The 21,379-nt window shown below is 34.6% G+C and overlaps 1 protein-coding gene across 1 annotated transcript; it reads right to left on the reverse strand.

The window, feature by feature from the left end:
• Nucleotides 1–10,319: 10,319 nt before the first annotated feature.
• Nucleotides 10,320–15,808, reverse strand: LOC149152600 (O-fucosyltransferase 19-like). The gene is made up of 9 exons (XM_089438141.1): nt 15,171–15,808; nt 13,157–13,282; nt 12,957–13,029; nt 12,768–12,838; nt 12,492–12,580; nt 12,256–12,388; nt 11,906–12,138; nt 11,214–11,690; nt 10,320–11,060 (listed from the first exon to the last, which is right to left on the reverse strand). The coding sequence occupies exons 1-9, from the start codon at nt 15,627–15,629 to the stop codon at nt 10,829–10,831; spliced, it is 1,893 nt and encodes a 630-aa protein (XP_089294267.1). The 5' UTR covers nt 15,630–15,808; the 3' UTR covers nt 10,320–10,828.
• Nucleotides 15,809–21,379: the final 5,571 nt, after the last annotated feature.

A 21,379-nucleotide genomic window follows, 5' to 3' on the forward strand; every position in this document is an offset into this window, starting at 1 on the left:
TGTTGATTATCGTACTTTATGGTTAATGATCTCATATTGAATGGTGATGATCAGTTGATCATATCTTGCAAGGAAGACCTTGCAAGAGAATTCGAGATGAAAAACATGGGTCTCATGCATTACTTCCTTAGCATGGAAGTGTGGCAAAAGGATGGAGAGTTGTTTGTGTCTCGGGCAAGTATGCCAACGAAATACTCAGGAGATTCCACATGGAGAAGTGCAAGCCCATACAGACTCCTGTAGCAGGTAACTATAGGAAGGAGGTTGCCACTTCAAGAGAAGTGGTAGAGGCTACTGTGTACAGGAAGCTTGTGGGTTCACTGATGTAATTAGTGAACACACGACCAGATTTGTGCTATGCGTGAACCAGCTGAGTCAAGCGATGGTTCAACCTACCAAGATGTTTTGGAAGGTGGCAAAGCATGTATTGAGATACCTCGGAGGCACATCTCAGTATGGATTATGGTACAGATAGACAGAACGAGTGAAGCTATAGGGTTTCACTGATGCAAATTGGGCAGGGAGTCCATCAGATCGGAAGAGCACATCAGGAGGGATTTTCAACCTTGGGTCAGCGACAGTTTCTTGGTACAGCAGGAAACAAAGGTCAGTTGCACTCATCTCGGTAGAGGCAGAATACATGGTTGCAAGTCAGGCAGCATATGAGGCCATCTGGATGCAGAAATCCATAGTTTGTTTGTTTGATCAGAGGATGGATCCAACTGTGATCTATTGTGATAACCAGAGTTGTATCAAACTCTCTGAGAATCCAGTATTTCGTGATAGGTCCAAGCACATCGACATCTAGTATCATCATCTCAGAGACTGTGTAGTGAGGAGGATCATGTTGTTGCAGTATATTTCGACAGAGGAGCAAGATGTTGACATTTTGACAAAGGCATTGTCAAAGTGTAAATTTGAGTTCCATAGAGACAGGATCGGGATGGCAGATAATCCCTTTCTTGTTGAGAGGGAGTGTTTAAATATGGCAACAAGAATATTCCAATTTAATTTTTCCTTGAATTAAATTGTGAATTAAAATCGAATTTAGTCTTAACAGCTACTCGGAAATAATTATTAATTTATTTTAAATTAATTAGTTGGAGAAATTCAAGTTAGAGGTCTTTCTGAAGTCATGCAAGAGTTATCCCTTAAATTAAGGAGATAAGATTGAGTTATATTTGAGTTGTAATTAGTTAACCAGTTTCTTGGTACAGCAGGAAACAGAGGTCAGTTGCACTCATCTCGGTAGAGGCAGAATACATGGTTGCAAGTCAGGCAGCATATGAGGCCATCTGGATGCAGAAATCCCTAGTTTGTTTGTTTGATCAGAGGATGGATCCAACTGTGATCTATTTTGATAATCAGAGTTGTATCAAACTCTCTGAGAATCCAGTATTTCGTGATAGGTCCAAGCACATCGACATCTAGTATCATCATCTCAGAGACTGTGTAGTGAGGAGGATCATGTTGTTGCAGTGTATTTCGACAAAGGAGCAAGATGTTGACATTTTGACAAAGGCATTGTCAAAGTGTAAATTTGAGTTCCATAGAGACAGCGTCGGGATGGCAGATAATCCCTTTCTTGTTGAGAGGGAGTGTTTAAATATGGCAACAAGAATATTCCAATTTAATTTTTCCTTGAATTAAATTGTGAATTAAAATCTAATTTAGTCTTAACAGCTACTCGGAAATAATTATTAATTTATTTTAAATTAATTAGTTGGAGAAATTCAAGTTAGAGGTCTTTCTGAAGTCATGCAAGAGTTATCCCTTAAATTAAGGAGATAAGATTGAGTTATATTTGAGTTGTAATTAGTTAACTCAGTTTACTGAGTTAAGTCCAGTTAAATTAGTTCCAAACTGTTTGAGGAACTAATAGTGAGTTAACAGTGAGTTGATGCATTAATGCACTCAACTAGTGCTACTCCGGTTAACTTAAGATTCCCTTATTAGAAACTCATGCATGTCTATTCTGAGAAAGACCCAGTTGAGATTAAAGTTCAAGGACAGTGTACTATCAGTTGCATGTGTCTTCTCATGGAGAAAACTCATGCATGTAGTCAAGGATTTATCCTTGAGGATTGCACAGTTTTGACGGATTGGTTTTCCACTTGGTAATAGGCTAATCATCCACAACGAACAGCACAAGGAAATAGGAGCTTGGAGGGTAAAGAGGAAGGCTGGAGAGAAGCCAAGATTGTCTGTGAGAATCTGTGAGGATTGTACTGAGAGCTGGCTAGCTGTGAGAGCTAAGGCTTTGTATAATTCCTATGTATTTCCACCATGTATGATAATACAACAGTGTGGGGTTTTTAGCTGAGGCTTTCCCCAAAGTATTTTCATGTGTATTGTGCCATTGATTCTTCTTCTTCTGGTTATATTGTTCAACTCAATATTTAAGCTTCCACAAATTGATAGTAGAAGTAGGCTATAGTATTCTGCTTTGATTTATATTGCATTATCGGGTTAACCTACCTCCTGATTTTCTACACGGGGGTGGTCGATTCTTGAGGTTTTTGGTAGTCATCCAACACACGAAATTCCCTACCACAGGTTGGGTAACCCTGAGGAGAACTACTCACACGATGACCTAGCCTAACCCCCTCTGAATCATGTTGCTGACGCACTGTAGCTTTGGATCGTGAGATAGTGAAGTATTTTAAGCTCCCTAATATGTCAACTTCTATGTCTCAATGAAAGCAATTGATGGGTGTTATTGAAAGCCTATCCCACCGATCCTACACCTACACTACAAAGATTGTTTGGCCCTGGTGCCCAAGTGGGCTTAATCTATGTGTGTTGAGTCATTAAGGTGTAGTGTTTCAAGTCTTGGCTTGGCTGTGTTAACGAATTTCACGTTCGCTTAGGGTGTCAGTATGTGAAAATAATGTGCCAAGTGGATGAGTTAATTGAGCATATTTATGATACCATTTGCTACTGAAAATAAAGTGCTGAAATACTGTAAATAATGTTGAAAATGACATAAAATAAGCAGTCAATCAAGCGAACAAAACCCCACCCACAAAGGTTATCAAACAGCTAAGAAAGAGAGGGCAAATAAGCTACTCAAAGGCACGTAAAACTGCCTAAAAGACATAATGTCAAGGGACTGAGATCTAGAGGCACTAATATGTTGTAAATGGTGTAGACAAACGACAAAAATCAAGGGAGAAAAATGATGCAAAGGATAGGTGTGAAGCTCCAAAACCTAGGATGCTCAAGGGGATCCTAAGGGGGGAAGGAAAAACCCAAACTCTAAATGGATACAAGGTAAAATAAACCTATCCAAAAGTGTTGAAAAGTAATGGATCAAACTCTAAAAATCAGTCGCTGAAAATGTTGAAACCCTAGACTCCTCACTCAACCAATCTCTTCCTAACAATGTGGAGGTGTACTCTAAACCCTAGGGGGTTTTTTCCTTCTTCAAAGATACAAATTAAGTGTATCTAATCCTAAGGGAGACTGAAAACAGAGGTGAAGTACCATTCCCGGTCTGCAGACATCACTCTCAGCAAATCTAAAAAAATAAATAATAATAATCTGGTATTTTTCCAGAAAAATACCAAAACGCGAGTACTGACCTAAAACAGTGGAAAACACATTTTATGGGCCAAATATTGTGCTCTGGAGCATATATCAGGGGATGAAAAGTGCATTTTTCTCCTGGGACTTTCTGTCAGCAGATCTCGCACAAATTTTGTTGTCTCATCATCTAGTACTTGTGACCTACGGATAGAACCAGAAAACCACCAAAATTCAGAAATTTGACAAAAAAGGAAATAATAATAAAAATAGAAATTGAGAGGCTAAAAATAACTATAAAAAAACCTAGAAATTTTCTAAAACTCCAGTCACCCAAGAATGTTGTTATTACACCAGTGCAGTCATCATTTGTTAGTGTGAAATTTCTTGGAAAGTGTACCAAAAACATTTCACTTAATTCAATAGGTAACAAGTGACCCTAGCAACAATTTGATGGTTGCTTACGATTCAGATTTGCAATAAAAAGTGGAAAACCCGTGACAAGAAACATATACGATCCAGAATAGCAAATAACAATAAAGATATCCAATGCAATAACCCAAATGGAAAGACTCTAATTGAATAAATTCTTTATTGAAAACACCTGCTGAAGGAGATCTACAAAAGGGTTTGCAAATGCCCCTCCATGGGATGGGTCCTTTGATGTCCTTGATGCTTTAGTAATAGATCTTCTATCTCAATGTGTGAAAAACCCAAAACAATGTGAAGAACTCAAACGGGAGCTCAAAAGAAAAGAGATGATAATGGTGATGATGATAACAATCATGGTGAACAATGAATGAAAACTCTCCCATTTATAACAAAGTATTGAGTTAATCTCGAAAATGGAGAATAATAAAACAATATTTACCAAATCAAAATCTAACTGCTAGGAATACTTTATTGTATTTTTTGGAGAGAGAAAAGATATTTAAAATGGTCAAATATCTTTAATTAACAAATAAAATGATTTATTAATTATTTCGTGAGGATTAAGAATGGTGTGAAATTGAAATAATTATTAAATAGTGATTTAATAATTATTTCAATAATAGAAATAAGGAATGATAAATAAATAGTGATTTATTTAAGTATTCCTAGAGGATTTAGTCAAATGTGACAAGGAACAATGATTTAATAATTATTCCTAGATAAAATAAATAAATACTCATTTATCTAAATATTCTCATCGGTTTTTTAATTTAAATCATAAAATAATTTAATAAAAGTGTTTTACAAAATTAATTTTCACAGTGAAAGTGATTTTACTATGGTAAAATTAATCTTACATGGTGTATTTCGATCCACCTAGTAAGAAATGGCTAGGGAATCATTTTTTGGTGATAACAATACCTATCGAGAAAATGCTTTAAAGGGCACATCTATTGCAATACATGTAAAGAAGTCATGCTTTCAACAAGTGGATGCCACATCAATGTTCATTACTCACACATGTGGAGTTAGTCACATATGAACTTTCAACAAAATTATAGTGTCCAAAACCTTAACCATCATTATGAGTTGGGACATGCAAAATCCCTAACCCTAACCCTAGGCAACTATCAAGTTATGTGAAAATTGGGGCTGAAAGGAAAAAAGCAAGTTCTACTATAGTAATTCTTTGTTCCACACTAAGCAAAATAAAGAAATGGGGCACTTAAGTAGAACAAAGGAACTGAAATAAACCTTGTAGTTGTCATTTATGTTCCATTGTCTAATGTAACTACATTGAGTTTATATTTCATTGTAGCTTGGACTATATATCTTGGAAGAAACAAGGCATGATGCTCATTTTTGTATGCGTCATTGAGCCTCATCCATTTTCTCCTCAGTGGCATCAAAAGCAATGGCTTTGGCAAAGAATTCCTCATACTGAGCATGCACTTGCTCGAGCTCCTATTGGATCTTCTTTATGGATTGCATAATAAGCTCCCCTGGTTGTTGGAACCCAAACCAAAGTTTTTGGCATTGATGGTGTGGATTCTTTATTTGAACATCATTGTTTTGCTATTTATGGGCTAGGGTCAGGAATCAACATTCTCATCACTGTCAAACTCATCCTCTATTTCATCTTGTTATACAACTTCCCTCACCTCTTGTTCCCAACAACTCGCTACATCATGCCACTAACTCCAACAACCCTTTTCTGGTTTCTACAATTTTTTTCACATTATTTTTGTAAAAATATAACTTTGCTTTTGTATAATAATGATGTTTTCATTTTTAATTACAATTTTTTTCGTTACATTCATAGTTTATTGTTTTTATAATATATATTTTATATACAAATTAATGATGATTTTTTTAATTATAATTTTAATATGGCAATTCCTTTTGCTTATATTTATAATTTACATTTATTTTTTTAAATGTTATCCTTGTAATATCACATTTTAATCACAAACAAATGATCATGACTATATAATAAAATAAAATCTCACACTCGTTGTAGTAACATTTAAACTCTATTATGATGTCCTCATCTTTTTTTTGTGTGAAGTTCACCTTTTTATTACTAAAGAAGAATTTTACAAGCCATAGTTTTTTGTGTTATTGGTTTTCCCATCGGGAAACCAACCTTGTAATATAGATTGAGTGTCTTGAGATTATAAGTGCCTCATTTCAACAAATTAATAGACAAAAAACAAAAATTGCTCCAATGAGCATGAAGATACAGGAGTGCAGAAATATAAGAGCTTCGTTTTCCATGGCTATTACAGCCTAGCCAAAGCAAAAATTCATTGGACATTGACTATTAAGACATAGGATTGGAATACCCAAGAACTTGAAGAAGCCTTGGAACAGGGCACGGGTGTCGAGCCCTACTGAGAAGCTCCATCTTCAAACCGCTAGTGAGACACAACAACAACCATTGTGAACAATCGCTAGACTACGACAATGAACCGCAAGCAAGCAAGCCCAACGAACAAAACGAGTAACCACTGTGAAGCCTCTACAACATACAGAGTGAAGAGTGAACCATGGAAAAGCAAGCTCAATGAACCATGATTCCCCAGCGAACCTAACCACAAAGAGTTTCCAAAAGAGTAGGGGAGATTGTTGTATTGAAGGGCTTTCAAGCTTTTTTCTACGTGCAACCAACCATGTGAAACCACTACCCAAAATGCAAACAATAGACCACATGATCCCTAGAACAGAGAGACCAAAAAGCTGAGATGAGATTAAAACTTTTGGCTGACCAAAAGGAGGCAGAGCATTGTCTTGGAGAGCCAAATTGTCACTGAGAGTCTTGGTGGCCAGCTAAAACTCCCTATCCACCATGCAATCTCAGGTGGACGTAGATTGCCAAGCCAGGGGGATGGACACAGAAACCATCCGATTTCGTGTATACCAATGCAAACCAATGTATGGGCTAGCCATCAAAAGTGAGGACATGATCAAGATCACGGGCAAGGCAGCAATGAACCGATAACCAAGAGACGCTATGCATAGTTGACAAGAATGATAGATTAAGATCGCAATGCACCATGTTTGGAGGCAAGTTTAAACAAGTGTATAGGCAAACCAAGACAACCTTGATGGGAGTCGCTCTGGATAATGATTAGGCTACATAATGAGATTACAAGTGATGGGAGTGATAGAGTACAAAAACCAAGAGCGAGTAGATAACATCATCACACCAATATTAATCCAAGTGTACCAAACTGCAAAGAGACTTATGACATGGGCTAGATGGCCACTTGACCCACATGTTCTCATCATGGTTGAGAGAAATGACTAATATGAGCACCTACCGTGAGGGATGGAGTCCTCATCATTAAAATATTCATGATAGTTTCAAATAAAATTTCAATTGTAATTTATATATAAATTATTTGTAAATATATTGTTATTCATAAAAAAATGTTTGTTTTCTCGATTAAATTATTTGTAAAGATTATTTCATTTATAAAACAATTGACACATCATCAAAGCTAAAGGAAAACAACATTGTGTTATAAATATAAATTTTCATAAAAATAAGTAATACTTTAAACATATGTGTGCTGTGTGTGTGAATGATTCATGGCAACACAATTCCCTTTAATTTTGTATTTTACTTTTTTGTATATTAGAATTGGGAAAAAAAAAACAAAATTTATGTAAAATAAGATTAATAGTGGAGAGAATTAGTTAACATTGTTCGTCTGCCTTATAAATATTTATAAATTGAATATAATTTTTATTTAATCTTCATCCACGTTTTTACAATTAATGCAAATTGATTAAAAGTACATTTTTATGATTTTGATATTTTCCAATTTGCTCTTATAAAAATCTAACCAAACAATCTTTGTTTAAATAACAATTTTAGATTAATAAATGTGTTTAATATAGAATGGATTTAACATCAATATCCTAGCTATAATAAGACTGTAAAATATTTATCTCTACCATTCTATCAAATCCAAAATAAGTTTGTTAAATTTTGATTACCTCACTTTATTTTGAATTATATTCAAATTATTTGGAATTATATAAATGTATCTGTTTTATAACACATCTAAAATATTAATTTTAAAAATATACAAGTTTTCCTTATATAATGTTCAATTCCAACTCCATGAATTTTGATTTTTCAATCTTATAAAGTAAAAATTTACTATGCTTATGATTTAGAGAGAAAATGGTTATTATTTTTTTTTTGATGTAAAGTCATAAAATGATAAGATTTAGGTATTTATTTTTTGTTAAGGATGATTATGTAACCAAATTGTTAAAGTAACATAAGAAATATTGCTTAAGTGGATTTAAAATTGTGTATTGGAGTAGATACGTAATGAGGAATGAAATACAACTTTTCTTTCTAACTATCAAGTTGTGTTTAAATTGGGGTCAGCTAACATATTGGATGGAAGAATGATCTACTAATAATAGGATGTTGTCTTCAAGATTGTGCAACACTTGGCTGAGCCTGAACACCACCCTTTGGGAGAATAACCTCCACAATTAACTCTCACCTTCCACCCTCCTCCATTAGATTTGAACTTGAAACTAAACTAAACCCCACAAAGACCAACTCATTTACACCTTCAAGAATAAAACACAATCCTTCTAACCAACCTCACAAGATATAAAAACTCTATTAATTAGAACAAAGGTTGCAGAAGCAAAATAAAAAAACAATTTTTATTTGGAATGTTTAGCAATATTTTTTAGTAATCAGAATATTTGGAAATCTTTTATATTACTTTTATAAAATAATTAGAGTATTTGGAAATCTTTTATATTATTTTGTAATTAGAGTATTTGGAAATCTTTTATCGGAATGAGGTTGCTATGCATCTTGAGATGGGTTGAGATGGGAGAGATGTGTTAATAAAAAATTATAAAATAAATCATGTTTCACTATTATGAAATCAAATTTATATAATATTTACACCATTATAAATTATTATATATTTATTTTAATTTTAATACTATGAAATAAAATAAATTAAATGAAGAAAAGTATAAAACTTAAAATTTATTGAAGTGCCAAACTATCCCACATATCGAGGTTTGTATCTGAGAGTTAGGTTTGTATCTGAGAGTTATGGATCTTCATTCATTTGGCGGAAGAGATGGAGCATGGCGTCTGAGAACTTGCAGAAGCAAATTAGCACGTGTAAAGAGATCAATAACAGAAATATTTTAATTTATTGCCACGGTCAGGGCCAGCACCACCGGTTCCTAGAATGAAGGAAGACCATCAATAAACTGAGTTGCACTTCACGTATATATTAATTTAGTAGAACATGTATATACCAAAGTTTCCAAGAAATTTTACATCTCTGTGTTACGTGGATAAAGGCAAAGGAGACATCTCCAAAAAGGAAGTGAGGTTTAAAATAGTTTTGATGGCACGAATACGTTTTCGTCAACATCTGTTTGAATCAAATTAAGATATACTAGTAGGTAGTTAAGTTGTTATACAAGGCCACTATAATGAATTAAAAACACGACTACAAACGGTCGAAACTTTGAGAACCATTTCTATGGTTGAAATAGCTTTGTGGAATAATTTTCAATTGGGGTCTTTGTATAAGATTAGGTATTATCATGAAGAGCAGAAACCTGCACACGACTTATGTAGTGACATCCTATGCAAGTTGTAGTGACATCCTATGCAAGTTGTGATCAGATCTTGACATCTTACTAAGAAAAATGGACTAGAGGATTTCGTTGGGCTAGACCTTATGATGTGCCAGGATCAATCAGCGTTGACTTGAGACTGGGCTGCAGGAGCTCTCTGTAGAGGAAAAATAATATATGGACGAAGATCTATCCTCTGCAAACTTGATGAGAACTAAAACCACAACATATGATATCAACAAAAGTAGAAAACCTGCAGAGCAGGCTTTGAGGGGAAACAGAATAATGTGAAACAAGAATCTAAGTTTCATCGAGTTTTAAGCTATAAAGGAGTCAGATAATTAGGTAGTATAAAATTATCTGATGTTCCTTCACACTCTCGTATATGTTTGTTGCATTTGCAAATTCCCGATGTGCAAAAGCTTACTAATTTTTCTCAGACTTCAAAGACTTCCTAAATGCCCACTACAAAGGATCAAATCAGCTTCCTAAATGATGAGGCTCCCCAACTAGTATGGAAACGGTTTGCAATAGAAGCATATTTAGGTTCCACTGCTAGGAGGATATCATCTCAGTCAAATTATACTAAATCATGCAACATTCTAACAAACAGTTTATTTAGCAGTGTGTGACCCGGTGGTTGTGTCGATTGGCTGTAAATGGCTGTCAAAAAATTAGTTCTTTCCTCAATAGGCCAAGCATCACTCATATACACATAGTTTTGTTCAAAGAATGGATATAGAATTTCATTGAATGCGGCAGTGCCAATGACAATATCAACCATACAACAAAGAATGAATTGGTTGCTGTGTCTGGCATGGCAATCCCACTGCCAGCAGCTTCTCTCTCGTTCAGTTTCAGAGAATATTAAAGAATACATATTAACTCCCTGCTTTCCTTTCTAAAGCTTGTTAAAGGGTTAGATTTCAAAACCCTCGGAAATACCAGCAGGAAGTAAGAATTTGTGTTGATAAGGAAAGATAATTTCTTATTACTTTCTCCTTTAACCCTTTCCAATCTATTTGACAGAAGCATGGTTAGCTGAGCTCCGTACCGCAGATAATTGGTCATCAGCATCGTGTCCTACATGTACATCTCCATTGAGCTGGTGAACACCCATCGGCAAGCCCCTCATGCTAACAATTAGACCCAAACCAATTCACCTTTGTGCTGCAATTTATAGTACAACACCAGAGTATCTGAAATCTAATATATAGTTGGGCTATGCTTATGCATGGTATTGTTGCCTCAGTAGTCTTCGATTTTTCTTATGACTTTCACATATACAACCAGGGAAGGGATTGGCATAGAAGTTTTCCTCCAGTCTTGGGAAATCACCAGCTTCTCTTGGATAAGGAGCTCCAACTCGGTTAAAATGTGTGGCCTTCACTTTGGATGCAAAGTTATTCCAAGAAATTTGTCCTTGATCCATTTCGTCTATCAATTTGATCAGATTTTCCCTAATGACAGAAGAAATCACAATCATTACAGGTGCCCTTCATTTTTATATTGTTGTATAGCATGCAAAATTCCTTCTACCAATGATTTTTTAATCAAAGAAAAATACCAATCATTTCCTTTAAGCTGGTAAGTAAAATGGGTAAAACTCTTACCTGTCAGGATTTATAGTTTTCCTGAAACCTTCAAACCGTCTATGCCCTTGAACAACCTTTGCCATGTTTCCATCGTAAGTATACAAAAACACATCACTCTCTAGTGCTAAAATATAGTCCAATGCAGCAAGTCTATTCTGATAGTTTTTAAAAGGCTCAAGCTCCTCTGCTGTAGCAAGAGTTGAATGTGAAAATACATTTGGGAATTCATTTTGCAGAGCTCTCATGCTGCCATTCCCATAAATTTCCCCTGCTGCAATGTAAATGTTTGTTGTTGGTGAATAGCCCAAGCCTTTCAAGAAAAGAGCAGTCTCACGTGGAGTTAAAGGACAGCCTCCCTGCTTCCGCTTTTCTTCAGCATCAATGTCCTTCTCCTTCCAGTGCTTTACATTGTATCGCATTTCACGCAGCTCCTCTGCTTCATCCAATGTAAGGTTGTGTGCACAGCCAGTGAATGCTAACATGTCCTTCTCATATCTACATCGTTACAGATAGCAAACGATTAATTGCTATGAATTAGTTCATCTTGTTCTAACCTGATAAAAGATTTAAATGTGTATTGTTGATAGCACACATGATTATTAGTTCATTTTACATACATCAATATTACGACTTCCCAAACTTTAAGAACTTAACATGTATAGGTTCAATTTTAAGAACTTAACATCATGGTTTATTGTTTTGCTTCTTACCTTAGATGAAGGGCAATGTAAGGCTTCCCATTATTTCTCATCCTAGCCACCAATTTCTTCCCAAGCTCCTCTATAGACTTTGTGTACCTCAGGGCTTGATAGTTTGTACGGCATCTCAGCTTTTGAATGGAATTAGGAAGTCCGTTATTTGCAAGTCGAGAATCTGTAAGAGTAAAGTGTATAATCTTATGCTTCTTCAACAAGGGGAGCATTTCTTCCTTGTAGTATGTATGCTGCATCCAAATAATACATGGTATAATAAGAAACTTGGAGCATTCTTTGGGATATTGACCAACTTTACAAGATCAAACTCTAAACACTAAAAGAATTTGAAAAGTTAGTGATCCAACCTTTGACCATGATATTGGGGCTTTTTGTAAAGGCTCAATTTTCGCATAAGATGCCGGTAGGGATTTCACAATTCTGACATCTTCTTTCAATGTTTTAGTAAAATGATTCCAATCAAATATATCTTCAAAGTCACTGCACAAAACATGAGATTAAGATCGTCAAGATGGTTTGAATTATTTGAGTCAGTGTTAAATGCTGATTGACATCCAAAGAAAAGGCATTCGAGTAAGAAAACCTTGGATCAGTCCAAAAGGAGGTGTGATCCAAAGAAGGAAGAACAAGAGTTGCATTCATTATTCTTGCAACAGCAACCATGTCACAGATCTGCATACAGAAAAAAAAAAAAAAGATATTAACTACCTCTAGCTGTCCATAGAGATTAACATGTGAAATGGAGCACCAAACACACTAAAAACCACTTTAAGAATACTTTGAAAAATATTTTTTTTAAGTTAGAAAGATCAGGTATCATTGGAAAATTGCATTTCAATGATATTGACTGTGAACATACCCCAGTTCGCATTTGGTTCAGACCACCATTTGCATGGACAAGTAAGAACCCATTTGTGCCTCCCTCAAGCTCTGGAAAGAATAAATCAGTCAGTGGATCAAAACGAGTTACCAATAGAATCTGATGTTACGGAATTCTTTTGACCTTGCATGGCTATAAAAAATGAGGGTAATGATGATTGTAACTCACTTTTGTAACTTTTTGATCGTCCAATACACTGCTCTAGGTCATCACCTTTTGGCTTCAACCAGATTTCAGGAGACTGCAAGATGAAAGAAAGTTGTTTATCCCAAGACACGTGATCCAGATGTTAGGTTTTACTACCATTGGCAAATAATTTCAACTCAATTTGTTTACTACAGTCAATAAAAGATTCTTAGTTTAGATACCTCATGTTCTGTTTCTGATGCCATTGTAAAAGTTGATTGCCTGAGGCCATTTTCCTGAGTGAGGTGTTGGGCACTTTCCTCGAAATTTTTGAATGGTTGTAAAAACATATTGCTCATAGATGGATCCTAAGAATCCCAAGAGAACATGATTAGTAAGGCAACAATATTTGAATGTCTGAAAGAAACATTTTCCAATCTTATCACACTGGCAGAAAAGACATTGAATTATAGATTAACAATGACAAATAGCTGTGGCATTTATCAATTTTGAGACTGATCAGAAATTTGACTAATGTCAGTTATATATTTTTTTGTAAGCTATTCATGCTAAGAATAATTTAAGGCAGTAAGTTAACAAAACAGTAAGAACTGTCATGACATGATTTACAGCAAACAAATACGGTATGAATAGATCAAGGATGAATCGTTAACTGAAGTGCCTTTCAAAGGGCCTAACTTGGACTAACCTCTCAATACTTGGCCTTTCAAATGAAAAGCTGCATTAGTATTTTACTTGTGAAGACAAAGTAGGATCGATTGGAAATCTCAAATCTAAACTTTTAACTCTTGCAATACTTTCACAGGAAGCCTGTTGTATTGTTTTTGATCTTTGAGCCATCAAGCTACATTCCAAACTTCAAAGACCCATTCAATCTGAATGAAAATTCTTTAATCACATTTGTTTCTTTAAAACAGCAACTATAAATGATTTAGATATTATGTGGAAAATACAAAAGAAAAGGCATATGTCTGGCTACTGGATACCAACCATTTCACAGTGAGAAAACCCTTATTAGCATCTGTGATCTTACAGTGCCATCAGATCAGGTGAGAGAAGAGTATTTAATAAAGATCTAGGTGCTAGAATAGATTTACAAGATCAGAGTCTAACTGCTCCACGAGAGGATAAAGGAGCCATGTTTAACTAGCCTCTTAAAAATAACATTATGTTGAATATTAAACAGGCTAGGAACTGAAACAAGGATTTGTCCCTGGCCCATGTGTTGCTCTATCACTGACCTACAGCTATCTACTCCCCTGAGTTGCTATATTACTGAGACAGCTACATAACCACATGAGTTGCTCTACCACCGAGCTACAGCTACAGCTACAACTACATATCCCTTTGATGACAGACACCCTTTGCTAGTTCAATATGTGATTGCCATTCCCAATGGATTGAAAGGCATTGCTAATAATCAGGAAATTAATTTTTTATTTCTTCAATTAATGGCCACACCAAAAAAGGGACAGCTGACAAATTCATAAAGATTACCCTAAACTAAGACGGAGGTAAGTTGCACAAACACATTCTCATTCAGGTGATTGTAGGAAAGTGATTGAAGTAAAGCTTTTCCAAGTTGCGAAAACAAGAAGGTTGATAAAGATTCATTAAGAAGATTGGTGCAAACTATTTCAAATTTAAGAATGAGGTGGAAAGAGTATCAAGCTGTGGACCAGGCACAAGTTCCATGCAATTTTGGCCGAATAAATTCCCCAGCCAAGATGATGCTAGGCGATGTCCTCGGCAATTTTGGCCGAGTACATACCCCAGCCAAGATGATGCCAGGCGCAAGTCCTTGGCAATTTTGGCCATAACCCAGCCAAGATGATGCCAGGCGCAAGTCCTTGGCAATTTTGGCCATAACCCAGCCAAGATGAGGCTAAGCACAAGTGCTGGGCAGTTTTGGCCATAACCCAGCCAAGATGAGGCTAAGCACAAGTGCTGGGCAATTTTGGCAAGATACCCATCCGCAGCCAAGGAAGTACAAAAGTGCAAAACTGAAGATCAAAGGTAATAACCGAGCCTAGCTATTTGGAATATCCTCCATCCAATGGTAGAGTTCAAAAACATTCTATGGCAATTACTTGAGATTAATGAGCCAGTCCTGCCCTTGTCAAAATGGGGGCAGATTTAAATCTGTGGATATTTTGATACCAGAAGCAAGCCCTAATACCTATAATTCTCGAAACAAACCATTCTAGATCTGAGGATAGGAAGAAGCTTTGGCACCTTGAAACTCGTCTGATGTTCGATCCGTGACCCGAGATATCCAACTGTCGACATTTTAATGAGAATAAAGAAGATCACCAAGACGCCCATCAAGGCAAATATCTGCTGCCTGAAACTCTTCTTGGCGTTCAGATAAGCAGCGAGGGAGGCCTTATTGAAGAACAAAGTGGTGAGTGCCTCAGATGCACAGTTACCATTGTTTTCTAAGAATGCGGAATGCCCATGACCATGGCCCTGTTGTTTTGGGGAGGCCGGCAGATCAATATCCATATCGTGGCTGCTTTTTCTGGAAACCGAATGCGAGCGCCTTGTCATAGGACCTGAAAACCTTGGACTGCAAGCTGCTGGGACATATGCCCCTTTGTTATTGGTCATCAATGAAGAAGAACCCTCTGCGCTCTCAGACTGTGTGTCCATCCCCATGCTTTTCTCCCTCTTCTCTCCAGCAATGCATTGCATGCGGACCAAATCTAGTAATAATATTAGCAGTGTGTGTACCTCTGACAGAAGACGGAAATCAGACAGTCAATCGAGTGAATCCTTTGACGGAAAACCCAAAAATTCACCGCAGGAACCGACACCAGTATGCTGAATCGCAATGAATGAGATGCGCAAAAAGACCAAACTCTGTATGTATCAACGGTGAGATTGTGATTATGATTGGGTGAGATGAAAAGAATGGGTATATGTATGGATGATGATGTAAGCATGTGGTCCCACTTAGGTTGAGAATGAACATTAAGGAAAATAACATATTATAGTATTATATTTTTTCGGATTATTATTATAATTAATTTTAAAATTAATAATATGCACTTTTATATAAATTTAAATATTGTATATTGTATATGATAAAATACATAAAGGAAATATAAATATTTTTTTAAATTAAATTACAATTTTATGAGTTTATAGGCCATAGTTGAAACTTCACATTATGTTATTGTGAGAATTGCATTATGTTGAAGTGCGTTGGTGTGAGAGTTGTTTTACATAGGTGTATGGTTTACATTATATTAGGTTATATTAATGTGGAGTTTATAAGTAAGATTTAATTGTTTTATAGAAAAGAAGGAAAATTATTTTAATGTTTATGAGGATAAAGATAGTTTATGGGATAGATTGTTTCTTTATTTGGTTGATGTATTTGTTCTTTTTTTATGAAGTCTCACAATAAACGTTCTTAGTTTTTCGACAAATCCCTCACTAAATAGATTATCCCAAGAGCTAGATGTCAAAATAGCTTCACAATAAACGTTCCCAGCTTTTCGACAAATCCCTAGCTAAATAGATTATCCCAAGAGCTAGTTGTCAGAATATCTGCATAACTTTCCCTATTGTCTTTGAAGACCTGGCATTCTAAAATGAAATGCTTTATGTTTCCACTTTTCTAGAAGAACAAAAATTCATACTCTTACCTCTCACATTTCTTTTGGTCTTTTCCAGCGCCATGCTTCACAACAGAGTTGATGAGAATTAGCCCTTAACTGAGAAATAAGAATTTTGGCTCTCCAAGAAATATTGGCTCTATGTATGCTTTTTGTTGATGATTATGAGTGTGATTAAACACTCCAATATAGTACTTTTTATTTCTCCCTAGCTCCTTATCCCAAACACGCTTGTGGAACTTATCCATAACAAAAGCTTTTATCTCTTTACTATTTATGGGACACATGTTCAAGCAAATACCTCATTTACTAAACTATTTGTTATTTTGTTGCATCCAAGTCTTCTTTCTTTTGTACAATATGTCATTAAAGACAACCTTAGATCATATGCCCTCTTCCATTTGCTCAATTTTTTTTAAATACCTTATGACTCACACCATAACAATTGCTTCAATAAGAGCAACCTCTATTTCACTTAACAATATATTTTTTTGGATTTATTGTAATGTCATGATCTAATTCTTCATCTAATTTACATTAAATAGTTTGAAAAAGGTCAACAAATTTTCTTTAATCTAATTATCATTATTTTTTAACACTTAATAATATAATTTTTATAAAATTATTATTTTTTATTATTTGAAATATATGGTCGACTATGTAAATAAATTCAGTCATAAATTATTTTTAGAAAATTCTAACATCAAAATGTATTTAAGAAAAGATAAAAACATAAACATTAAAATCATACTCATAAAAGTATGATATGATAAAGTAGGTTTAAAAAAAAATAGAAATGACTTTAGTGTGTAGTCATTATTAGTTTGAAACTTACATTGACCTGTTCTAAGAAGATAGGATTTAAAGAAAATAGGGGAGTGGGTTGGAATATGTACCCATCATTGATTTGGTTTTATGGTTTTGAGATGTAAATGGTGTAATGATGTTAAAATATGTAGTGTAATTTTTTAAGAAACTTTGATGGTGTTTTAATAATAACATTATTATTTTAGATTTATTTTATTAGGAAAAAGAAAGATTATTATTGTGAGGTTGAAGTTAGTGTAGTAAGATAGTATGTAGTAATGATTAAGAGTAAAATAATTAAGACAAGTTATGGAATGAGTCATATTTAGGTTATTTTATATGAATCAAAATATATAAAAAGAAAGTCCTATGATGTAAGTTTTTATTAATAAAAAAGAATAATCATTTAAAACAAAATTTAATTTATATCAAATTTGAGGAAGAATTTTAGTCTTTGTCAATATTTTGGATTCTTCTATTAAACTAAAAAATGAATATTAAACTCAAAAGAATGAATAATATATAGAAGAAATCCATTTTAATAAGGTAGCATTTAACATCACACAAGTAGCAATTATGAGTCAAATAAAATAAAAAATTAAAATTAAGTTATGGAATGTTAATAAATAGATAAATGCAATATAAACGACAAATTTATTATTTAGGTGGATTTTTGTTTAATAAAATAAAGATTTATTTTAATTTATTTATTTTATTTATTTTATTTCAACTATTTAAATTATCTTATAATAAAATAATTATTTTAAAAATAAAATTCTATATTAAAATTTTTATCAATTAAATAAAAATATACTTTTTAATAAATAAATTATTAAATATTTTAAAAATATCTATATTAACTCATTTTTAAATTATTAGTTTCTCATAATTTAATTGGTGGTTATCGTGAAATGTTTTGTTATATACTAAAAGATTTGAAGTCCATCCTCTCAATTTATTATGTTTGTGAAAAAAGCTTATCTATGTAAGCCTCTAAAAAATATAATAGTAACCATCAAAACTAACCCATGTCAACAATTACAAAACCAAATCTAGTATCAATTCCTCTCATAAAAAAACTCATTCCCTATATTAAAAAAAACTCATTCTTCAATTATTATTATCCTACTAAATAAATATAATAAACATTCACTAACAACTTAAAATATAAAAATAATAATAAATATTATTATAAAAAAAATTATAAAATTTCAATCATAATTCCACTCTCGGAAAGTTAGACATCTTAAAAATAAGCAATCTACTTATCTCTTGAAGGGTTATCATGATGTATTGTCTTAATGTGTTTTAAATAATAAATTTGCTTAGATAATCAAAAGAATATTTGTTTATTGGTTTAATTTTAAGTTATTGTTTTGTTTTTTTTTAATTTATAAATAACATGTTAAACTTATGTATAAACAATTTACGTATATCTTCAAAGGTAAATATTGTGGTGATATTCAATGCTTTTATATACTATGATATTAAATCGTTTTGAATTTGTTTTAAATCATTATTAGGAAAGTTGTTTTAATAATGAAAAGAAATTTTGTTTATTGGATTTATTGTGAGTGATTGAATATTTCTTGGTTCACATTTAAGTTTTTACCAACAACAAATAATATGTTAAGCTCGAATGATTGTTTTAAATTTTATAATTTTTCATGAAAATAATTTTAATAACTATTAAATTTTATTTTTACAAATATAAATTTTTAACCATTAATATTATATTATATTATTATTTGGTATGAATAACAGTTTATGGCCAAATTGCTAAATTGTTGAGTAACTTGCACAAGATCTACGATTAAACATTCTATTTGTAATTAAAATATTAAGAACATATTCAATAACCTACAAGTTAGATATACTAATACTCTATGACTTAAAAAGAGTCAAAACTTCTTATGTAAGAGAGTAAAAGTTATAGAATACAATTATTTGGTAAACTTAAATATTGTTGAAAAAGTAATGGGAAGAATTACTCTAATTCTATAATAAATTGTTTTCTCTGAGTAGTGGTGGGGGTGTGAATATCCTCGAGAAAGCCACTCTTGGTAATATGTTTCCCTTCGACGGACATGTGCACGCTAAAGGGGTATAGTGATCCGACAAGGATTTGAGAACAAGTTGTCGGGGAGGGGAGAGTACAAGCAATAGGCCTAAAGAGAGGTGCCATGTGAAGTAGAGAAAGGGGCTAGGAGGTTGGGTGTCAAATGAAGTTGGGAATTAGAGGAGGAGGAAACGATCAATAGACCACGAGAAGGTTGATCCAACTCAGGAGGGAGTGAAGAGGTAAACACAAAGCTTGTTAGAGAGACTGGCAATTGAAAATGAGAATCTGCAAGAGATAGACTAGGAAAAAATCATAAAGCCCCGAGAGCAAGCTGAGAATTACTTGGAGAACACCTAGCAAGAACATTTCCCTGATGTTGACAATGTTGGACCCACCAACATTCAGGGGATCCCCCGGTATGAAGTCCCAACTAGACCTCACATCGTTTGGTGTAGGAGTCCCATCCGGTATGATGGCCCGGTTGCCATTATCTTAAATGTTTGCCTTATCTCTTGCTTGTCAGCACGAGAGAGTGGTTTGCTTTGTCTTCGAACAACGAGGTTCACGTGCCTGGTGAATGCTAGTGTTACTTGTGTCAAGGTTCTTTCACAACAGACAGAGAAGGTGGGAGTGTGTCTTAAGTCAGATGGGAGGAAGCCCCAACTCTGTTAGAAACACACAACACGACATGACATGCATAGCTTCTAGAAGAGAAATCCACAAAGATGCGGCAGTCACAACACACAAGGAAGATAGCACGTACAACACCCAACGGGCAATCTGCACGAGTGCGATGGTCATTATAGCAAGTTTACGTGAAAGGTTATGTCTGATGTCCAGGGAGGAAACCAACACATGAAGGACAACATTAACAACTTATACAACACATTTTCATTAATATGTGTATTAGAACAACTGAATGAAATCAATTGTTTAACACAAGTTAAAGCAACATGTATTACAAGTGTTCAAGATTAATTCTTACAAACAGTTATAACACATGTGTGAAAATATGTTGGCCTATGAGCAAGCTTCTGAATTAAGCGAAAGTCCCAAGACACATCGATACACCATACATCACTAACCCCCTAGGCGAGGTGTTGGAGCCACTACTCACTCCTCAAAGAAAAGATTACAGACTCTCAAGGCTATGTGGGAGGAGCTAAGGTGAAAAATTCCTTTGCATGTACAAATGAGGGGGTATTTATAGCCAAGGGTGAAACTGGCCCTTGTGACTGTTCGACTTCCCTCATGACTGTTTGACTCTCATGACTTTTCAGATTACATGACTCTTCAGATTACGAGTGGGTCTCTTGGACTTCCACTTTACATTACATTCATTGACAATAGTATGGCCCACAATAGTGATGTGGCCAACATGACTCATGACATGACTCGACATGACAGTGTTGATATGTTCATGTTGTTGTTGGTGTGCATGTCGAGCTGCAGTGTTGCTGAGTGATGGATGTCTTCTTGGTGTATCATAGCTTCGCCTCCGCATGGCAAGGTGTGCGGAGTCCTCGATGGTCATTGGGTTCGCTTGATGTTGCATGTGCACATTGCTCCTTTGTTTGTATTTTGGCATGCTTAACATGTTTTTCTGTTCGCAAAAATATGTCCTCACATGTTTGTCCGTTCATCCGTCCACGAACACATCTTCAAATGTTCATCCGTTTGCGAAACTGTCTCCTCACATGCTTCGTTCATTCGTCCGTTCGCGAACACATCCTTTTGCATGTACTCTCCTTGTTCATCTCTTTCGTCGTCACGTCATGTTTGTTCATGTACCTGTATCTGCAATCACTCATGACGAGACAACATCAAATCCATAAACCTCCTAGTCTACAATGATGCATGATCGTTCACTTTTGGATGTAGGTGACCGGGAGAGAGGACAAGGTTGTGAAACTACACGAGACAAGTTTCAAGATGGGATGCGAGCTCCAAGC

The sequence above is a fragment of the Pinus tabuliformis genome, chromosome 9 (genome assembly GCF_031772625.1).
Source record: "Pinus tabuliformis cultivar Carrire ecotype Pingquan chromosome 9, CPIR1, whole genome shotgun sequence".
NCBI lineage: Eukaryota > Viridiplantae > Streptophyta > Pinopsida > Pinales > Pinaceae > Pinus > Pinus tabuliformis.